A 16,561-nucleotide genomic window follows, 5' to 3' on the forward strand; every position below is an offset into this window, starting at 1 on the left:
ATGGCGGCGCACCCCCGATATCCTTATGCGATTACATGTACATATACTCGTACGTAATGCCATATAGCCACGCGTCGCAGGCAGATCCAAATAAATTTTTAATGCACTCGTTCCCGTTTTTGGTCCTGGCGTCGCACTTTTATTATTGATATTTACAGCTCACATATCGACTGCCATGATGCATTATTCATCCGAGAGCCGCTGACGTCAAGTCAAGGATTGTACGGATGTGTGTGCGTCCCCTTGCAGTGTTTGGTAATTAATGAAGCCATAAAAACTAAACCCAATTAATTAAAAATGCACACACACTCGACTTTTCCACTCGAGGGAGGCGAAAATCGAACATCGGCCATCGGAATCGGAATCGGGCCATGGAAATCGAGCGGTGCCAACTGTAAAATGTCTTTTACGACGCGATCTGCACTTGATGGCCATTACCCATTACCTCCGCCCACATCCCCATCCCCATCCACATCCATGTATCCAGTCTGAAGTTGAGTAGTTCCCAAGTAAAATGGCGTCGGCCATTGTTAAAGTTTTTATTACGAACTCGTAAATGTCGAATGTAATTTAGACAAACATGTGTGCGAGTAGTCCTCGTATTAATAGTAACTTGATTGAGCCCTGACCACATTGCCCATTGCCACTATTTTCCTTGGCCAAATGCAACATGTTCCATGGCCAAAAAACAACTCACTCGGGCTAATCAAAATATTTGCAGAGCGACAAAACTAGTCTGAAAGGTGCCACAGCCGCTTTCATCGCACATGAAACAGTTGCGGGCTGTCAAAGTCGAGGGAAATGGAAATGCGGAAAATGCACACTCAAGTGCAGCACGAAAGTGTGACAACCTAAAGGGGAGAAAAGCCAGGTTGTTGGACAGAAAAAACAAACTTTATGTTTTACTACATTTCAGACAATCCATTCTATATTAATAAAAGTCCCTAAGATGTGGCATTATATAATGTCATACTGATAATACTGAATATAGTACAAGATGCAACCGATGGGATGAAAATCCTCCCAGGACGAAATTCTCACGATGCCTCCCCGTTTAAATACGGCGGGTCGTAGGCCTGCATATTTAAACATTAATTAAATTAAACTACTAACAACAAAGTCGTGTAAACAGTGTGCCCTGGGGACATGCACCACAGTAGAGACTCTCGAGAACACTCGGCGGACACCTTCCGGATCCACTGACACCAACACAGGGATGTGGACAAGGACACGTGGCTTCCAAATTAAGCATCTCTGTCCGCTTTTCTCCGGCGGACAGCCGCGTGTTGATGAGCAAAGCAAACCGTAAATCGTCACTTGCCCCAGCTAGAAAATGTGTTGAAAATCGAGGTGGAGTCTCGAACTCAAAATACCCATTAAAATAACATTCATGAGCTGGGCTGCGAGGGTAAGTTGAATTTGATTTGGATTTATATCCAAAATATGTAGCACTAATACACAATTTGCCCAATATACCCCTTGTACTGCTGAGACGCAAAACATTAGACAGAGACACGGCATGGATTTCAAGAGACGTGTGCCATTTGGCATGTGACCTGACCCACCCATTTTCCATTTCCATTTCCCAGCATGAGTTCTCTCCGGAGAGCAGTTGATTACTCAGCTCGATGACAACTATTCGGGATGCAGAAGCCGCACCTGCCGCAGCCCGCATTATCAATGCGTTTTCTAATGAAGCCAGGGAAAGCCCGGGGAAACCCCAGAAAATGTGAAAATAATTTGAATAATTTCCCGAATATTTTCGCACGTGCTCGGGCCACCCTTTTGCCGTGGATGATAATGAGCCAGTGTGCTGGAAAGTAACCACTTTCCCGCCTCGAATGGCCAACTGTCGTCGCAATGACGGATATGCATTGACATGGCAAATTAATATTAATTTCTGACACACGCGCCAGTGACACTTTTCCAAGTTTTCAAGTTCCCCGAGTCGCTGCTGAAAAAATAACACGAAATTATTCTCAAAACATTTATTTTGTCTGCGATTTCCAGGGGCAATGATGAGGCTGTCTGGTTCTGGATTTCGAGATGCTCGAGATGGGAAGTGAGGACGGTCCTAACTGGCATCCTGTGACAGGACAGGATATCAAGTGAAATGATGCGAGCGTCCGACGGAGCGGCTTGAGTAATTAGTTTGGATTTTGTGGCATTATAAAATCTCCTTTTTCGGGGCGGCTGGCGCACAAATATTTATTCAAGTGTTAAAGTGTCTGCCGCGCAAAAAGTGTTTTCTTTGAGCACTCACTCCGCGCTCTGCACTGAATTCCTTTTCCCTTTCCCACTTTTTATTTGTGCGTTCGTTTTTCGTTTTATATTTAAAAATTTCATTGGCCCCGGCGACAAAGGCCGTCAATCTTGGCGTTCTGTCTGCCGTCCCGCGGAAAACCCTCGCGAGTGCCATGAAAAATTAGACACCTTATGCATCTTTGCATTGAAAAGTTCTCGCAGCGCGGGAAAACATCATTTTCATACACAATCAATCCTTGTAATTGGCCGTTCTCGCGCTTTTTTCTAGTTTTTCCCATGAAAAACGTAGCGCTAAATGAAACTGCAGAACGGAAAGGCGGCAAAAAAGGGCAGAAAAGGGCAGAAAAGAAAAGCGCCGCCATTTTTTCCGCGGCCAAAAATCAAAGAGCAGATGAGAAAAGCAAAACTCACGCACAGCAAAAGGGAAATGCCAGAGAAAAGTTTAATTTCACTAATCACAGCAGAGTAATTACGTGGAAAATGAATTCTTTCTTTCCGCCGCCAAGGAAGTTCTGGAGTTTCGAGATGGAAAGGTACCGGAACTTCGGGGCAAACAAATAACTGGCAATTTGTACGTTTTAATTTTTGTGTGCGTTTTGGAAAAAATTTCAATTTTACTTTGCTTATTAATCAAACCTAAAAGTTGCCAGAGGTCGAAGGGTTTGGGGGTGGCCATGATCCGGGGTCATAGAACTTTGAACTGTGGTTTACTTACGAATATATCTCTATAGTGTAAGAACGGACTTGTTTGAGCTAAGAAACGAATTCAAATATTTTAAATATCCAATTGATATTATTTTAATGCCACATTGTTTCTGTGTAACCACTAAAAAATCGTTAAGTTAAAGTGAAGGGCTTGCGAGCATTTGAAATGGCTGCTTATTAATCAACGAAGCTGTCAGAAGCACGAAGGTTTCTCAAGGGGAAAACACAAGACGAATGGAGGGGTCAGACAAGTTTGAGCTGCGGATTGTTAGACACTTTCGAGTGATCCGCGGTGGAGCGGGGTGGAGAGGTGTGGAGCGGGGGAGAGACACTTGTTAGTGAAAAGTCTGCGGCACACATGGCTCTCCGATGAGTTTCCCACATTTTCGTCACCCGCTCGGGACGGGCTGCACATAAATCGCTCGGAAAACTAAACACGCAATTCGAGAGTCTAATAAAGTTGCGCAAACAAATGATGCGGTGGCCCCTGGAACACCGAAGTGCAGCATCAGCATCAGCACCAGCATCCCACATCCCATGCCCTAGCCATGGCCCATCCCATTTTTAGGCCCCTAATGCACAGCACAGGGACAAAGATACAGATACATTCTGCCACTTCCCCTTCAATAAGTAGACTTTTTTTAATTGCATCGAGAGGCAAAGTGTTAAAGAGTTTATGTGCAACATTTACGGGGGGGACACCATTTCCCAGACACACTCACACAATTATAAATGCAATAAAATACTTTTCAAGCGAAACTCATAAATTTCCAAAAGCATTCGTACGTACAAACCTCGATGGCGACACACAAAAGACTCGGATTCTGTCCCCGAGCTCCGAGGAGGAGTTCACCACCACACATTGCCCCTAGGTGCCCCTCGTCCCTTCCGGATCCGTGAGAAATTCCGGGGGACAGGAGCACCCCTTTCGAAGCTTAGAGCCCGGAGTTAATCACGCCAGATGGTAATGGGTTTATGGAGATGTTTGCTTTATGGCAGGAGATATATACCATTCTCAGCAAGGTGACATCATCATCATCGGATCTTTGCACAGGCAAATTAGTATTTGGAACTTGCTGCACATATAATAAAGTTTAGCAGTATGGTACATTTTATATTCAAGGTTTGAATTTCAAACCAAGCCTAGAAGTTCATCATTTTTAACTTATAGTAACGATGTTTTGTCCTTTTTTTTCAGTGCACCCCATTGAGTTAAACTCTCTTGTCAGACTTGGTTTGTTTATTTGTTGTCAGCGCTGTTGAATGATTTGCCAGGGACAAAAACTCACAAAATGGCTCTTTTATGTCGGAGTCTTCGGTGTTAGGGCATCTCCTCTGTCCATATCCGCATCTGTGCCAGCCGTGATCTGTGATGATAATTAGCCATTGAATCGCAACTAATCTCCCGGGGAAGCCGCTCCCGAGTGCCTAAGTATGAGTATCATCAATTACTGGCCACAATTGCCGGCGATGCACATGCCACATATAGAGCAGTGCGAGTATCCAAGTGGCCACCGAGTGGTTCCAAAAATAAAACCCAACAGCCGGGAGCGGAACCACTCCTCAGCTCGGTCCAGTTCGACGGGTCTCTTGCGCCTCTGCGCACATGGTAAATAAATTGCCAAACAAATATCAACATGACAAATTGATTAATTCATGTTATTATTCCACTGATGTGCTCGAATGTGTCCCGGAAAAGGCGGCTGAGAATAATGCGGCCGTGGCGCATTTAGTTTTTGGTTCTAGTCACACATTAACCAAATGAAAATTCGGTGTTGACGCATTTGTTTTTCCCACTCTCCGGAGGAAACGGCGACAAATGAGCCAGGCGGTCGGCAGCTGACAAGAAAAACAGGGACAACAAGTACACCACTGAGGCTGAGATATGTGGAAATGGAAACGAAAATGAAAATGGAGACATTGAGCACGTTGCTACATTTGTCAACGATTTCCATATGGCAAAGTCCGCCGACCATCTCTTCTCTTCTATTGGAATTTTAATGATGCGCGAAATGTTAATTTTTCATCTTGATCGCCTCGAGTTCGCTCCGAGTTCCGTCAGCCTCCGTTCCCATTTCCCAGCCACTTAATGAGCCGGCGGCTGAGTCATCCGCGCTGGCTTTCAATTAACGTTGATCACCTCAATTGAGGAACGTCGCCGTTAAAGGCACTGCGAAAAACTTAGCACATAGTTAACTTAACTTACTTTTGAGATCACAAACCAAGATCTTAGAGATCATTAAGCATTTCAACATTGGAATCTTCACTCTCTGGCATAATTTCGTTTCTTACTTTTAGACCTAGATGCTGATATTATTTTTCGCAGTGTCAGATTGTCCCCCTTTATATCGGCCAATTAAGGAACATGGCTTCTCTACCTCCTCCAACTTCGGCAGCGGCAGTTGGCCCGAGATGTGGGTACATTCCTGTGCAGGGTGCATCGCGACCCGACTTGGCCATATAATTCCTGCTAATTGAACCGAATGGCTTGGAGTAGATATTAAGTTACGCCCCGCGTGGCGGCGAGGTGAGGAAGAAGTTTATGGCCACCTACCCAGCCCAGAAGGCCAGCAGCTAGCGAGGGTCGCGTGTTTAATAATAATTTCTTTGGAATATGTTTATGGTAAGCCGTGGTCTAATTAAAATCAATTGCCTTAATTGAAAGTACAACAATGGCAAGCCAAGGAACCCTGCCAGAAACTCGGCTGCCGCGCTCTATCGACACATGAAGGTAGCAATTTGATCGCCGGCATTATTTATGGGCCCGCCGAAAGTTCTTTGGAGCGTGGAATCCGCCGAGCTCCCATAAATCAGCATCACTTGGAGCATCAAATTGGCATAAATCTATGGGACTGGCCGATACAAAGAACTATAGCTGGCTTGCATGTTAATTTTTCAAAACGCCGCGACAGTTTGCGCTGGTAATTGCGGACTTGGCAAGTGCCATATATTATATTATTTGGCCAAAACACTTGATATATGGCCGGGCCAATGATAAATCTCAGACGATAGTTGCGCTCCATTCTAGACCCACACTTTGTGTGGGCTTTGTTCTTGGCCATAATGTCGCCAATATTCCTTTTTCCTTATCTTGGCCCGAACAATTCATACTTCCGAATATCCCTGGCATTTCATATGCAATTCTGTTTATTGGCCTGCAAGCCTTTGCCTCGACTTTCTCGGTTTGCTCTGCCAATTGTCTTGCATCGTAAATTATGTAAATTGTTTTGCGAATACACTCCGTTGGCAGTTTAATTAGCTGACATTATTTCGGGGGATTGGAGCCAAGTGGAGTGGGAACACTGTGTCATAGGCAAAGCTAAGAGCCAATAAATGGTATAGTTTTCAATAATTTCTTAAAGCTTAAATTAAATCCATCTATTTAAACAGATCAGAACATTATGATCTTTTTAAAATGTACATTGAGAGTTGAATAAACAAATAAATTGTACGTTTAAACCAACATAGGCCTGCAGACATAAAAAGTGTTTGCCCATTACACTTAATATTTCATCGCGAACTTCAACCTCAATTATGAAAATGAAAGGGAAGCGCCGCTACTCGCAACTCGTATCTTGGCCTCACCCACCCCGGGAAAACTGGGAAAACCCCAAAGGCAAGCCACTCCACCCCGTAGGCTGTTTTTCGTGGACAAAAACCAGTCGAACATACCTCAACTCGGGCATTTTAAAATGGTAAAATGGTAAAATGGTTCGGCGCACTTTCGGATATGAGCAACCAGAAGAATGAGCACATAACATTAAATGGGTTCACTTACGGATGCGGGTTTACGGGGATAGTGGGCACCGTACGAGCATCATATGTGGAAAATGTACGAGAGCGGGGCAAAAGGAAAACAAATTTCAATTTAGCTTAAAGATTTTGCACATAAAATTTGTAACACTCAATTAGTTTAAACGACAACGAAAAATGTTGCCAGACCGAGTCACAACAATGGCTAGAAGCTACCCCCATCTGTTTCCTGCTGGTTCTTGGTTATTTTCGGGGATCCTGGGTAAATCGCATAAATGCGGCGACGTATGAATTTCGCTTAATATGATTAGTGAGCGGTCCTTGCCACATCCCCGAATCATCGGATGATATGCGAGGTACTACAAGTGCACTAATGGAGTGAAACACTTTCGCTGCATACTTGCGGCACACATCATTATGATGAGCTTGCAGGGGATGGAGATGCTGGGTGGGTGGTGGGTTCTGGAGCAGCCTCGAAATCAATTTCATTTCGCTAATGTCGTGTAATACTAAAATCGTTTACGCTTCTGTGCCATTCAAGTGGGATTGCCCGATTAGAAACAAATGCTCTATTCCAAAGTTCGATGGGCGGGGATGGCAATCGCAGCTGGTCGAGGTGGGTCAGTCAGTCAATCACCGAGGACCAAATCTTTATTAATTCTGATCGATGAGCCTCGTCCCCGAGTCCTCCGCAGTTGCAACAATCAAATGATGGAGCGCTTACAACAAAGCTCTCGATTCCCAGCGAACTGGAGACTGGCCACTTTCATGCACTCATACAAATTCGACAGCTGAAAGCGTTTCCGTTTCCGTTTGCTTGTCTCTGTTTGTCCATACATCTCCCTTTGGCTCCCGGCCCCCCATTTTCCACCTCTCCAGCAGGGCTACTGTCCATCGATGGTGCAATGAAGCGCGTTTATTTGCCGCTCGTAATTTATTTACTGCCCAACTCCGTGCACTTCGATTCCATTCGGATAGAACCATTCGAACGTCTCCTCTGCAACTTGTTAGTTAAATATTGCCAGAAGCTGCGACGCTTCCTCCAGATGCACTGGGAGAAATGCATGGCATTACCTATCAATAAATCCATTTCACTAAAATAAATCTGCTTTTGAAATTGCGATTCTATTGAAATGAAAGAAAAGAATTTTAAGAACTTCCTAAAACGAACTTTATGTCAATGAAGACAGAAGTTTGGAAAAATAGAAGTACTCATATTATTGAACTTTTCGAATAATAAGCAACAGTACCTTATGATTAGCTAGGGTATTAAGAGTGCTCATTCCATTTCTGAGTGCACTGCCTGCAAGTGATAAATTAATCGCTACATCAGTTTTTAATTCCGTGTTGCTGGCGATTTATCTTGGACTCCATGCGTTGAGTCTTTCGAAGCACTGGGACAAGGTTTTCCTGAATAGAGACAGAGAGATGGAAGTGGAACGAGATGGGGCTTTCAATGAAAGCCAGGCTGTGGCTAAAACACAGTGATCCCTCACTCTGCGCAACCTTTATCCCTCCCCCAGGCTGCACTGTTTAAAATGATGTATGGCACACATTTTGACAAATGTACAAAAATGAGTCATGAGTTCGCGGGGCAAACAGAAAGCGCTTCTTTGGTATTGCTGCTCCTGCTGCTGCACTATTTTCTGTTGACTTTTTCATGTACTGGCTGTTGCTGCTTTTGTTGGCATTATCCATAAAACAAACACAAACTGGCGGAGAAGATGGAGCTGCTGCTTACACATGTTTTGCGAAAAAGGGGAATGGGTCTGGAGCCTGGCGCCGTAATTAATCATTTATGGTTTACCTTAACTGGGAGCTCTGTGCTCAGCATGCAGCAGATTTAACTCCAGCTTGGCTGTAAACAGAGCTCTTCCATTTTGTTTCGCACAAGTTGTACTATAGGAGAAAAAACTATTTTATGGGAATTTAGTAGGGAACAGCATATATTCTATACATTTCCATCGAGTGGGATTGAAATCAGTGTCTCCGGGCTGTTAGAAATCATTTGGAACCCTTTAGCTCCGACTCCAGTCCCTTGTCTCGCGTAGACTTATCAACAGCGTCTGGAATATCGAGCTCCGGACTTTTTCTTTCAGCGTTTGGTACTCCGTGTGTCCGTGGTTAGAGGATTGCGTGGCTACGGCTAGGTATATATATTTTAGTAGGATTGGGACTAGGACCTAATAGCATGGCCAATCGCTCCAGCCAGCGGGACCAAGAGTTCAATCGTGATAATACATACAATTATCGAGACCATAATCGGGACAATCGCGATAATCGGGACAATCGCAGTAATTTCCAAAACTATCGCAATCGTGACAGGGATCGCGATAGGCAGCGTCAGGTGCCCACGGAACCACCTTTCATCGCTTATGTGGGCAACCTTCCCAAGGGTCTCGTCCAGGGCGATGTAATGAAGATCTTTTCGGACTTCGAGGTGAAGAATGTGCGCCTGATCAAGGACCGTGAGACCGATGAGTTCAAGGGCTATGGCTACGTGGAGTTCGAGACTCTGGCACAGCTGAAGAGTGCTCTTAACTGCAACGGCCGCATCAAGCTGGACAACTTTTCGGCCCCCCTGCGTATCGATATAGCCGACCATCGCCGGCAGAACCCGGGTGCTCCCAGCGGAGTTGGCGGAGCTCCTCCAGTCGGAGTGGGCCACGAAAGAGGTGGTGGCGCCGGAAGAGGTGGTGGCGTCGGAAGAGGAGGCAGCACGGGACCAACAAACGGTAACAGTCCCTACTACCAGAGGCGCAACTATCGGCGCGACGACAGCGTGGGATCCCACCAGTTTAGAAGGAGGGAACCCCGCAGCACCAGCAGCAACCACCATATGTCCAATAGCAGCCCCACACAAAGCACCACGTCCATTAACTACAACCGCACCATTCGAGGTGGTTTCAATAGCCGTGTTGGTGTAGGTGGAAATGGCAATCGTTACCAGGGAGGAGCTCCACGTAACTTCGATGACCGCGAGGACCAGCAATCGACCGGCAGCGGAGGATTCCAACGCAATCGCACTTACAACTTCAACCGGTAAGAAATGAATTGCCAATGCAGCACTCAAATGGTCTTGACTACATATTCATTTTCCAGATCCATGAACAACAGCGCAGGCGGAGGAGGTGCTGGAGTAGCTAGGGGCGGCAATCCGCAGCGGAACTTCAATGGAAATGGAGGCGGCGGTGGATTCGGGGTCGTAAATGGAGGCGGCAACTATACCAATTTCGTGCAGAATCGCAACCGCGATCGCCGTGGACACTACAATCCAAACAACTCTGGAAGTTCTGGCGGCTACAATAACCATGGGCACAGCAGCTTTGGCGGGGACAACAATCGTCCTGTGCACGGAGCGTCTGAGTCGGCATCATGTGGAACAGGTCCATCTTCGAGCAATCAATTCGCAGTACGCGATGATGATGATCGGCCCAAGCTAGTGCTCAAGCCCAGGACTGTGACTGCGCCCATAAACTCTCTGGCTGAAACCAAACAGGCTGCTCTGATCTTCGGAAATGCCAAGCCTCGCGATGATAGCTCCACTCCCGTCTCCTCGCCACGCCAGGATTTGGACGCCAGAGCCGATGGCTTGAGAGCGTCTTCCCCTTTGTCAGGATCGTCATGTGCCCCAAGTGATCATGACCATGATCCAGGCGTGGGCGACAACTAGATCGGATCATACGATGTTGATGGCAGTCTAGACCGGTGGGGTTCAGCATGGCGAGACCTTTCAATAAACTTTTCATAGGCCTCTTATATTATTATTAGATTTGTATCCACTGATGTTCGTGAACTTCGTCCTCGAAATCAAGACTGCAATCGCCTTACTATTTAAACGTATTCAAAATTCACATTGTGCAATTCATTGGCTTGTTTCTTTCGCTTGTGTTAAATTCTGTGATAAGGCAAAGAAATAAATAAATCATTGGTTATTAAGCCCATGTTCATTAAAGGAAGCACGAATAATACGTTTAACTATTTTCAGATCATCTGTAGGCTGGATGTACAATTTATTCCTATTCACGAGCCAGCAACCAGGAAAGGTTATTTCCCTAATTAGGTCCTGATCAGCCCCAGATAACCATAAACATCAGGACGCCAGCGATTCCGCTTGGAGTGGCCATAAATTGCCAAAGTTAATGCTCGGTGACAAAGTCGGGGCAGGAAGATAACTCACCTCCGGCGGACAAAAAGGACATTCGCGGACACTTGGAGCGGCATTAACTAGTCAACTCGAACTAATTGAATTGAACAAGATTAAAGAATTTTACGCCGGAATAAAGACGTTTGGCAAGTGAGGCGAAAAGGAGCAGAAGGCCCTGGTATTTATGGGCCAAGATTTACGAGCCACAACAAGTCGCGGCCACTTTTGGCCACGGCTCCTGAAATTGAGCCGCACATCCTGGCTTGTACAGGCAAATTGGCTTAATTTCTTTTTAATTTGCTGCCGGTTTTCCCGGCTTTTCCTTGCTTTCCACTTTCACTTTCCGCTTGGCCTTCTCAGGAGCTCTCGAAACGAAATTCAATTTGAAAAAGTGGCAGGCACAGCGGATGTGAGGTGACCTGGCCACGCCTGTTTCCATTTAAATTTCTGGCCGATATGGAGAGCATCCCCGACCCAAAAGCCAATTTACGCACGAACATTTTTTCAATTTGCGCCGAAGAAACCGCAGTGACCCCCCATCTAATTTCCCCATCCCACACCCCGCTGCACTTTATAGAAATCCCGCGGAAAATTCACGGCATTAAAGGACTTTTCTTTTATTTTCTCCTCTCCTTTATTTCTTTTGAAGTTCGCCCACTGGCCGCGAGTTTTATTTGCCTTTTTTCCCTGTCTGCCAAGGCTTTCCCGCTTTTCGCGCCGGACTTTTCCCGTTAATGTGTCACACGCACTTTATAAGCAATTGTTGTTGCCGGAGCTGGGAGGGAAATGGAGGCGGTGTTGGCGTCTGGAAAAGTTGACGACGCCGTCGACGCCCATGGCGCAATTATTATGATTATTAGGTACAGCTGCACTTGCCCAGCGGCTGCCACTTATAAACAAAAATTGTAATTTACCTCAGCGCTGGAGCACACTCAGAGAAAACTTTTCTAAGTCATTCCCACAATAACCAAGAAATCAAATATTCAAGCTGTTATCAAAAGCAATCATCCAGCTTCTTTTGAAATGAAATTAAACAAATTAATGTTAACTGCATTCTTCTGGTCCCCGTTTCGACCTTACATCGATAGAAACATTTTCTCTCCGTGCACTGGAATTTGACAGTTCGTTCTGGATGCTGTGCATCGCCTTGGGGGTCACGCGTTAATAATCGCGCTGAATGACTTCATAATGAAAATATTAAAGGTGTTTGTTGCCATTCTTGTTGTTGCTGCTAGCCGCCGGCCAGGATCAGGATAAGTATATACATATAGAAGGAGCACCCGCAGGACTCGCTCACACAAAAGGCGCAAAGTTTATGTTTATGTCATGCTCTCGAATGGCAACGAAGAGGTGAGAGAGGGGACTTCTTGGGTATAATTTAATAATAATGCTCCTTTTTTCATTAAATGTAAGTGCTCCATGGGCAGAAGCTGCCTCAAGTGGGCCAAAGTGAGCCAAAGGGGAGGTCGGAAAATGTTCAACTCAGTGCTGGGCATTCAAGAAGACCCATTCAGAAGGTGTAATATATTAAATGCTTGATTAATCAGCATTGCTGCTATGAAGCAGAAATATTTAGAAACACATTTATTGATAAGGGAAGCTCTCATATACTTTTCCTTATCAAAATCTATTTATGCTTGTGCATGGAGAGAGCATAAACTTAAGGTTTTATATGCTGCGTGATCCACGTTTCGTAGAAAAGAGCATTTGTGTAGACACCTGGCCAGCTTCCCGAGCACCAGTAGTTGCCAAAGGACATAATGCCCGCAAGGACCCAAACGCCCTCGCGGAATGCCATCAGTGGTCCGCCGGAGTCCCCATTGCAGCTATCACCCTGACTTCTACTTTCGACGCACAAGTGGGAGTCATCCACGGCAGGTCTAGAAGCATACAAGCGACGACACAGGGCAGGCTTCACGTATATTACCTCCAATTTCATCTTGACGGGACTGCTTTCTCTGGTGAGAGTTCTACCCCATCCTGCCACGGTGAACGCCTGACCGGATGGCCAGTTTTGCACACCCACAGTCGAGGGCAAGCAAATAGGTCGTATGCTGGGCGAATAGGCAACCTCTCTCGCCAAGCGGATCAGACCAATGTCGTACGACATGTGGCGTGTACCGAAGCTTTCATGTACGTGGATCTCCTCGACCGCGATTCTCACAGGGCCCGGTAGGCGCTCTGCATTGTGGGAATACACGATGTCACTAGTGTTATGCACGCCCAATCTCACAGAGACTCTGAAAGAGGCAATAGTTAATAAAAAAAAAAAAACCCTAGCAACAAGTATAAGACCGTTTACATGTCTCCATAGATGGCCTTGTTATTCGACAGGCAATGAGCCGCTGTTACAACATATCGGCTACTGATCAGTGATCCCGCGCAGTGAGTTCCCAATTGTTGTTCACCATGACGACGGTACTCTAACAGCACCATCCAGGCAAATTCCGTGACAACGGTTTCATTGCCTCTAGTGATGTGGTATTGGGCTATGTTGCCCCCACAGATGGATTGATCGGGAAGCGTCGTCTTGTAGTCCGTATCCTGAGTGCAGCAGACGAATGGCGGATTGTTCTTGGTAGATCCGCAGCGGGAGTCTCGCATGAACTGGATCTCGGAGTCTGTAGGATTACTCTTCGCCAGCACGGAATACAGTGGCACACACCTGGTGATGTCCACGCAATATCCAGTCTGCTGGTTGGGATTCCGGCAACTCTGGACTGTAAATAACCACAAATACGAAAACCGAGTTCAATCGAGTATCGGTATGCAGTTTCCATTGAGCTGGCTTCTTATTTGGGTACTAATTTCCGCTTTATGCACTTACATTGTCCATGGGTCGTGCGGTTAATTAAAAAGCACAGCAAAACCGCTGCGATCACCTTCATTGTGTTTGCGACTGAGCTCCGTAAGCCTCGACTACGATGTATCACAATTTGGCAGTCTTCCTTGACTTTAAATAAAATTGATTCTAACTTCAGTGCGATTATTTCTGTTGTTTTGTCAACAAGTCAATGATTACAGATTAATCAAGAGAAATACCGCAAAACATAGATTTGTCATTGAAAAAATAGACCGTTGGAAAGTCCCGAATGAATAATGATAAGAAAAAAAGCTATACAAGATATAGCACATTGGCAATTAAAACTCGCTTGAATATAGTTCTGAAATCAATATATATACATACAATAAACCACTTGTCATTCTCGACGAATAGTCAATAGTCGGGATATCAGCAATCCGATTGTGTTTGCACTTTCGACAGACGATCCCAAGAAACAATTAATGCCGGCAAAGGACGAGGGCACAGGATACAGGACCACAGACTCGGAGGACCACAAGTAATATTTTAAATGTAGTTTCGGGCTAATTGTCATGCCATCGACGGCGTCTTATCGGGCGGTAGCAAAACAATTTGGCTAAATTTATGCAACACAAACGGGCTGAGAGCCCCTTTGGGGCAAAGGGACACGAAGGACACACAGGACATGCAGGATGCCCAGATGGACAGATAAGTCAAAAATGCTGCCATTAAAATGCTGGCATTTGCAAGTCTATCTGGGTATCGACAGGGCTTCGCAAAAGTTACGAAAGGAGGTGAGCGGAAATCTAGCCGTGGTGGTCATTAATGAACATGGGCCAGTGTCCCCGTACAGTGGAGTCCATTAAAAAGGACTAAATGGCAATTAAGCACTGGAGTCAAACGGCAGAATCGGAGTCGCAATCAGAGGCTGAGGCAATTAAGCCTCCCCTTTCGCTGCAAGGACACTGGGCAATTAAGCCGGACCAAAGTTGCCCAATCCCTTGGAGTCGACCTTATCCTTTTCACCTATCTCTCTGGCCGAGGAAAACTTAAATGAGTTTTCCGAGAGCAGAGAGAGAGTGTCCCGCTGCGAGCATTCAAGTGGCTGCAACTTTGATTGGCTGGCCGCTTGAGTGGGCAGCAGATTTATCTCCTATTTCCGAGCCCCCCGATTGCACATAAATCCCTACGACGATACCTACGCCCGGCCAGGCAGGGATCCAGGGATCTAGCCATAAAAATATTTCGAATACCCAACGGCACATGTGTGAGTTGAATTTTAGAGGGCGACACATCTTCGATATGCTCGTTTAAAATAATTTATTGCACTGGCTCTGACACCCATTGAACGTCTGCCACCGGTTCCTAAGTAAAGTGTCCCAAAACGAACTCACAAGATAAATTGCGCAAATAGAAAAATGTTCTAATTAAAATTATGCACAAATATTTTGGATTTCTTCTCGCTGTCCTCCATCTATGGGGTGCCAATTAAAATTGATTGGAAATTCCGGGACGGCATTCCTGGCATTTCTACGGCACGTGGGCGTTCCTCAGCGCCAAGTAGCAGCTGCCCGAATCCTGTAAGGTATCCTTTCACTCGGTATTTGCATGCAGAGCCTTGCTTTTGAACTCGGATATGGGACTATCTGTGTGTCCTGACCATTCCGCATGAATACCCACTACGGAACACCAATAAAAAGAAATCTCAATTAACACTCTTGTTTCTGGTACGAAATGCAGCCAGATGGCTAAATGCATGCATTTAAGTCGCCACCCCGACCTCCGCTAATGTAGCAAATAAAACGGTCACCTTAATGGATTTCTGTTACGCGGTCTAGCTTCGATTTGGACAGAAGGTGGTGAGGCACGGGAACAGGACGCCCAGGACTCTCGTGCTGTTCCATTGATTGTCCTTGAATCGCCGTCGTTCGCCACTTAATCCAATCGCGCACATGTTGAGTCCTAACAATGGACTCCTGCCTCGTCCTCGTCCTCGTCCCCGTCCATCACCCCATCCCCTCATCCACCTTAAGCGGCTTTCACCTTGACGTTGCCACCACCAACAAGGGCAACAAGGAAAGCGAAATAACACCACCAGGATCTGCCGCGGATTCGGGATGCGGCATGGGGCAACTTTGGCCTCGACTTGATTTTCGCACTAGCCTACACTAAGCGGTTTTCAAAGTTTTATAAAAATATGAAATGCGTAACAATCCAAATCTGTTATGTAAATACTTGGAGCTAAGAGATACACACACATTTTTGATTTAAAATTTCTCTATGGAACACTTACCTTACCAGATGATAAGAAAACGAGAAACCATTTTACGCATGTGAGAAGAATATTGATGCATACATTTTTCCCAGTGTAGGTATAGTTATGGGATGTGAGGAAATCAAGGCGAAAATAGGGGCTGTCCTGAGGGTTGTGTGCATTACCAACTGTTGTGAAAATTAGAACGTGTAGTCCGGCGCTTTCCAGGACTTATCACACACACGCACGACCGCACCACTGAGCCACTGAACCACTCAACCGCTGCACACACACTGCACCACCTTTGCATTGACTCGCGATGATGTATTAGCAGTGGAATTAAAATTAAAAAGCCCGATCAGGTTGCCCCTTTTGATGAGGTCTTTGTTGCGAGTGTACATGGCGGCAAAGAGCCCGCCCGTTCCTAATTAATCCCACAGAAGAGAATGCAGAAAGCAAACCGAACTTAAGCAACATCTGGGCTCTCTGACTGACATTAACTAAAGACCGACGCCACTTGAGGCACAAATTCGGCCGAATTTCAGCATTCCAGAATCCCAAATTGGGGCTGACAGGCGCGAACGGAGCATACGAAAACCACATTTGGGCACCCCGAATGAAAGATCATTCAGCT

The 16,561-nt window shown here is 45.8% G+C and overlaps 2 protein-coding genes across 3 annotated transcripts; one reads left to right on the forward strand and one right to left on the reverse strand.

The window, feature by feature from the left end:
- Positions 1-8,731: 8,731 nt before the first annotated feature.
- On the forward strand, positions 8,732-10,587 carry LOC117145554 (heterogeneous nuclear ribonucleoprotein 87F). Of its 2 annotated transcripts, XM_033311256.1 has the most exons (3): positions 8,732-9,765; positions 9,826-10,431; positions 10,495-10,587. In XM_033311256.1, the coding sequence occupies exons 1-2, from the start codon at positions 8,915-8,917 to the stop codon at positions 10,394-10,396; spliced, it is 1,422 nt and encodes a 473-aa protein (XP_033167147.1). In that variant the 5' UTR covers positions 8,732-8,914; the 3' UTR covers positions 10,397-10,431; positions 10,495-10,587. The 2 variants fall into 2 exon arrangements, with proteins under 2 accessions (XP_033167147.1, XP_033167146.1); XM_033311255.1 differs by having other exon boundaries at positions 8,733-9,765; positions 9,826-10,587.
- A 1,943-nt stretch (positions 10,588-12,530) lies between these two features.
- Positions 12,531-13,758, reverse strand: LOC117145741 (serine protease 7). Its single transcript, XM_033311502.1, has 3 exons — positions 13,698-13,758; positions 13,173-13,590; positions 12,531-13,110 (listed from the first exon to the last, which is right to left on the reverse strand). The coding sequence occupies exons 1-3, from the start codon at positions 13,756-13,758 to the stop codon at positions 12,531-12,533; spliced, it is 1,059 nt and encodes a 352-aa protein (XP_033167393.1).
- Between the last annotated feature and the right edge of the window lie 2,803 nt (positions 13,759-16,561).

The sequence above is a fragment of the Drosophila mauritiana genome, chromosome 3R, assembly GCF_004382145.1.
Source record: "Drosophila mauritiana strain mau12 chromosome 3R, ASM438214v1, whole genome shotgun sequence".
NCBI classification, from domain to species: Eukaryota; Metazoa; Arthropoda; class Insecta; order Diptera; family Drosophilidae; genus Drosophila; species Drosophila mauritiana.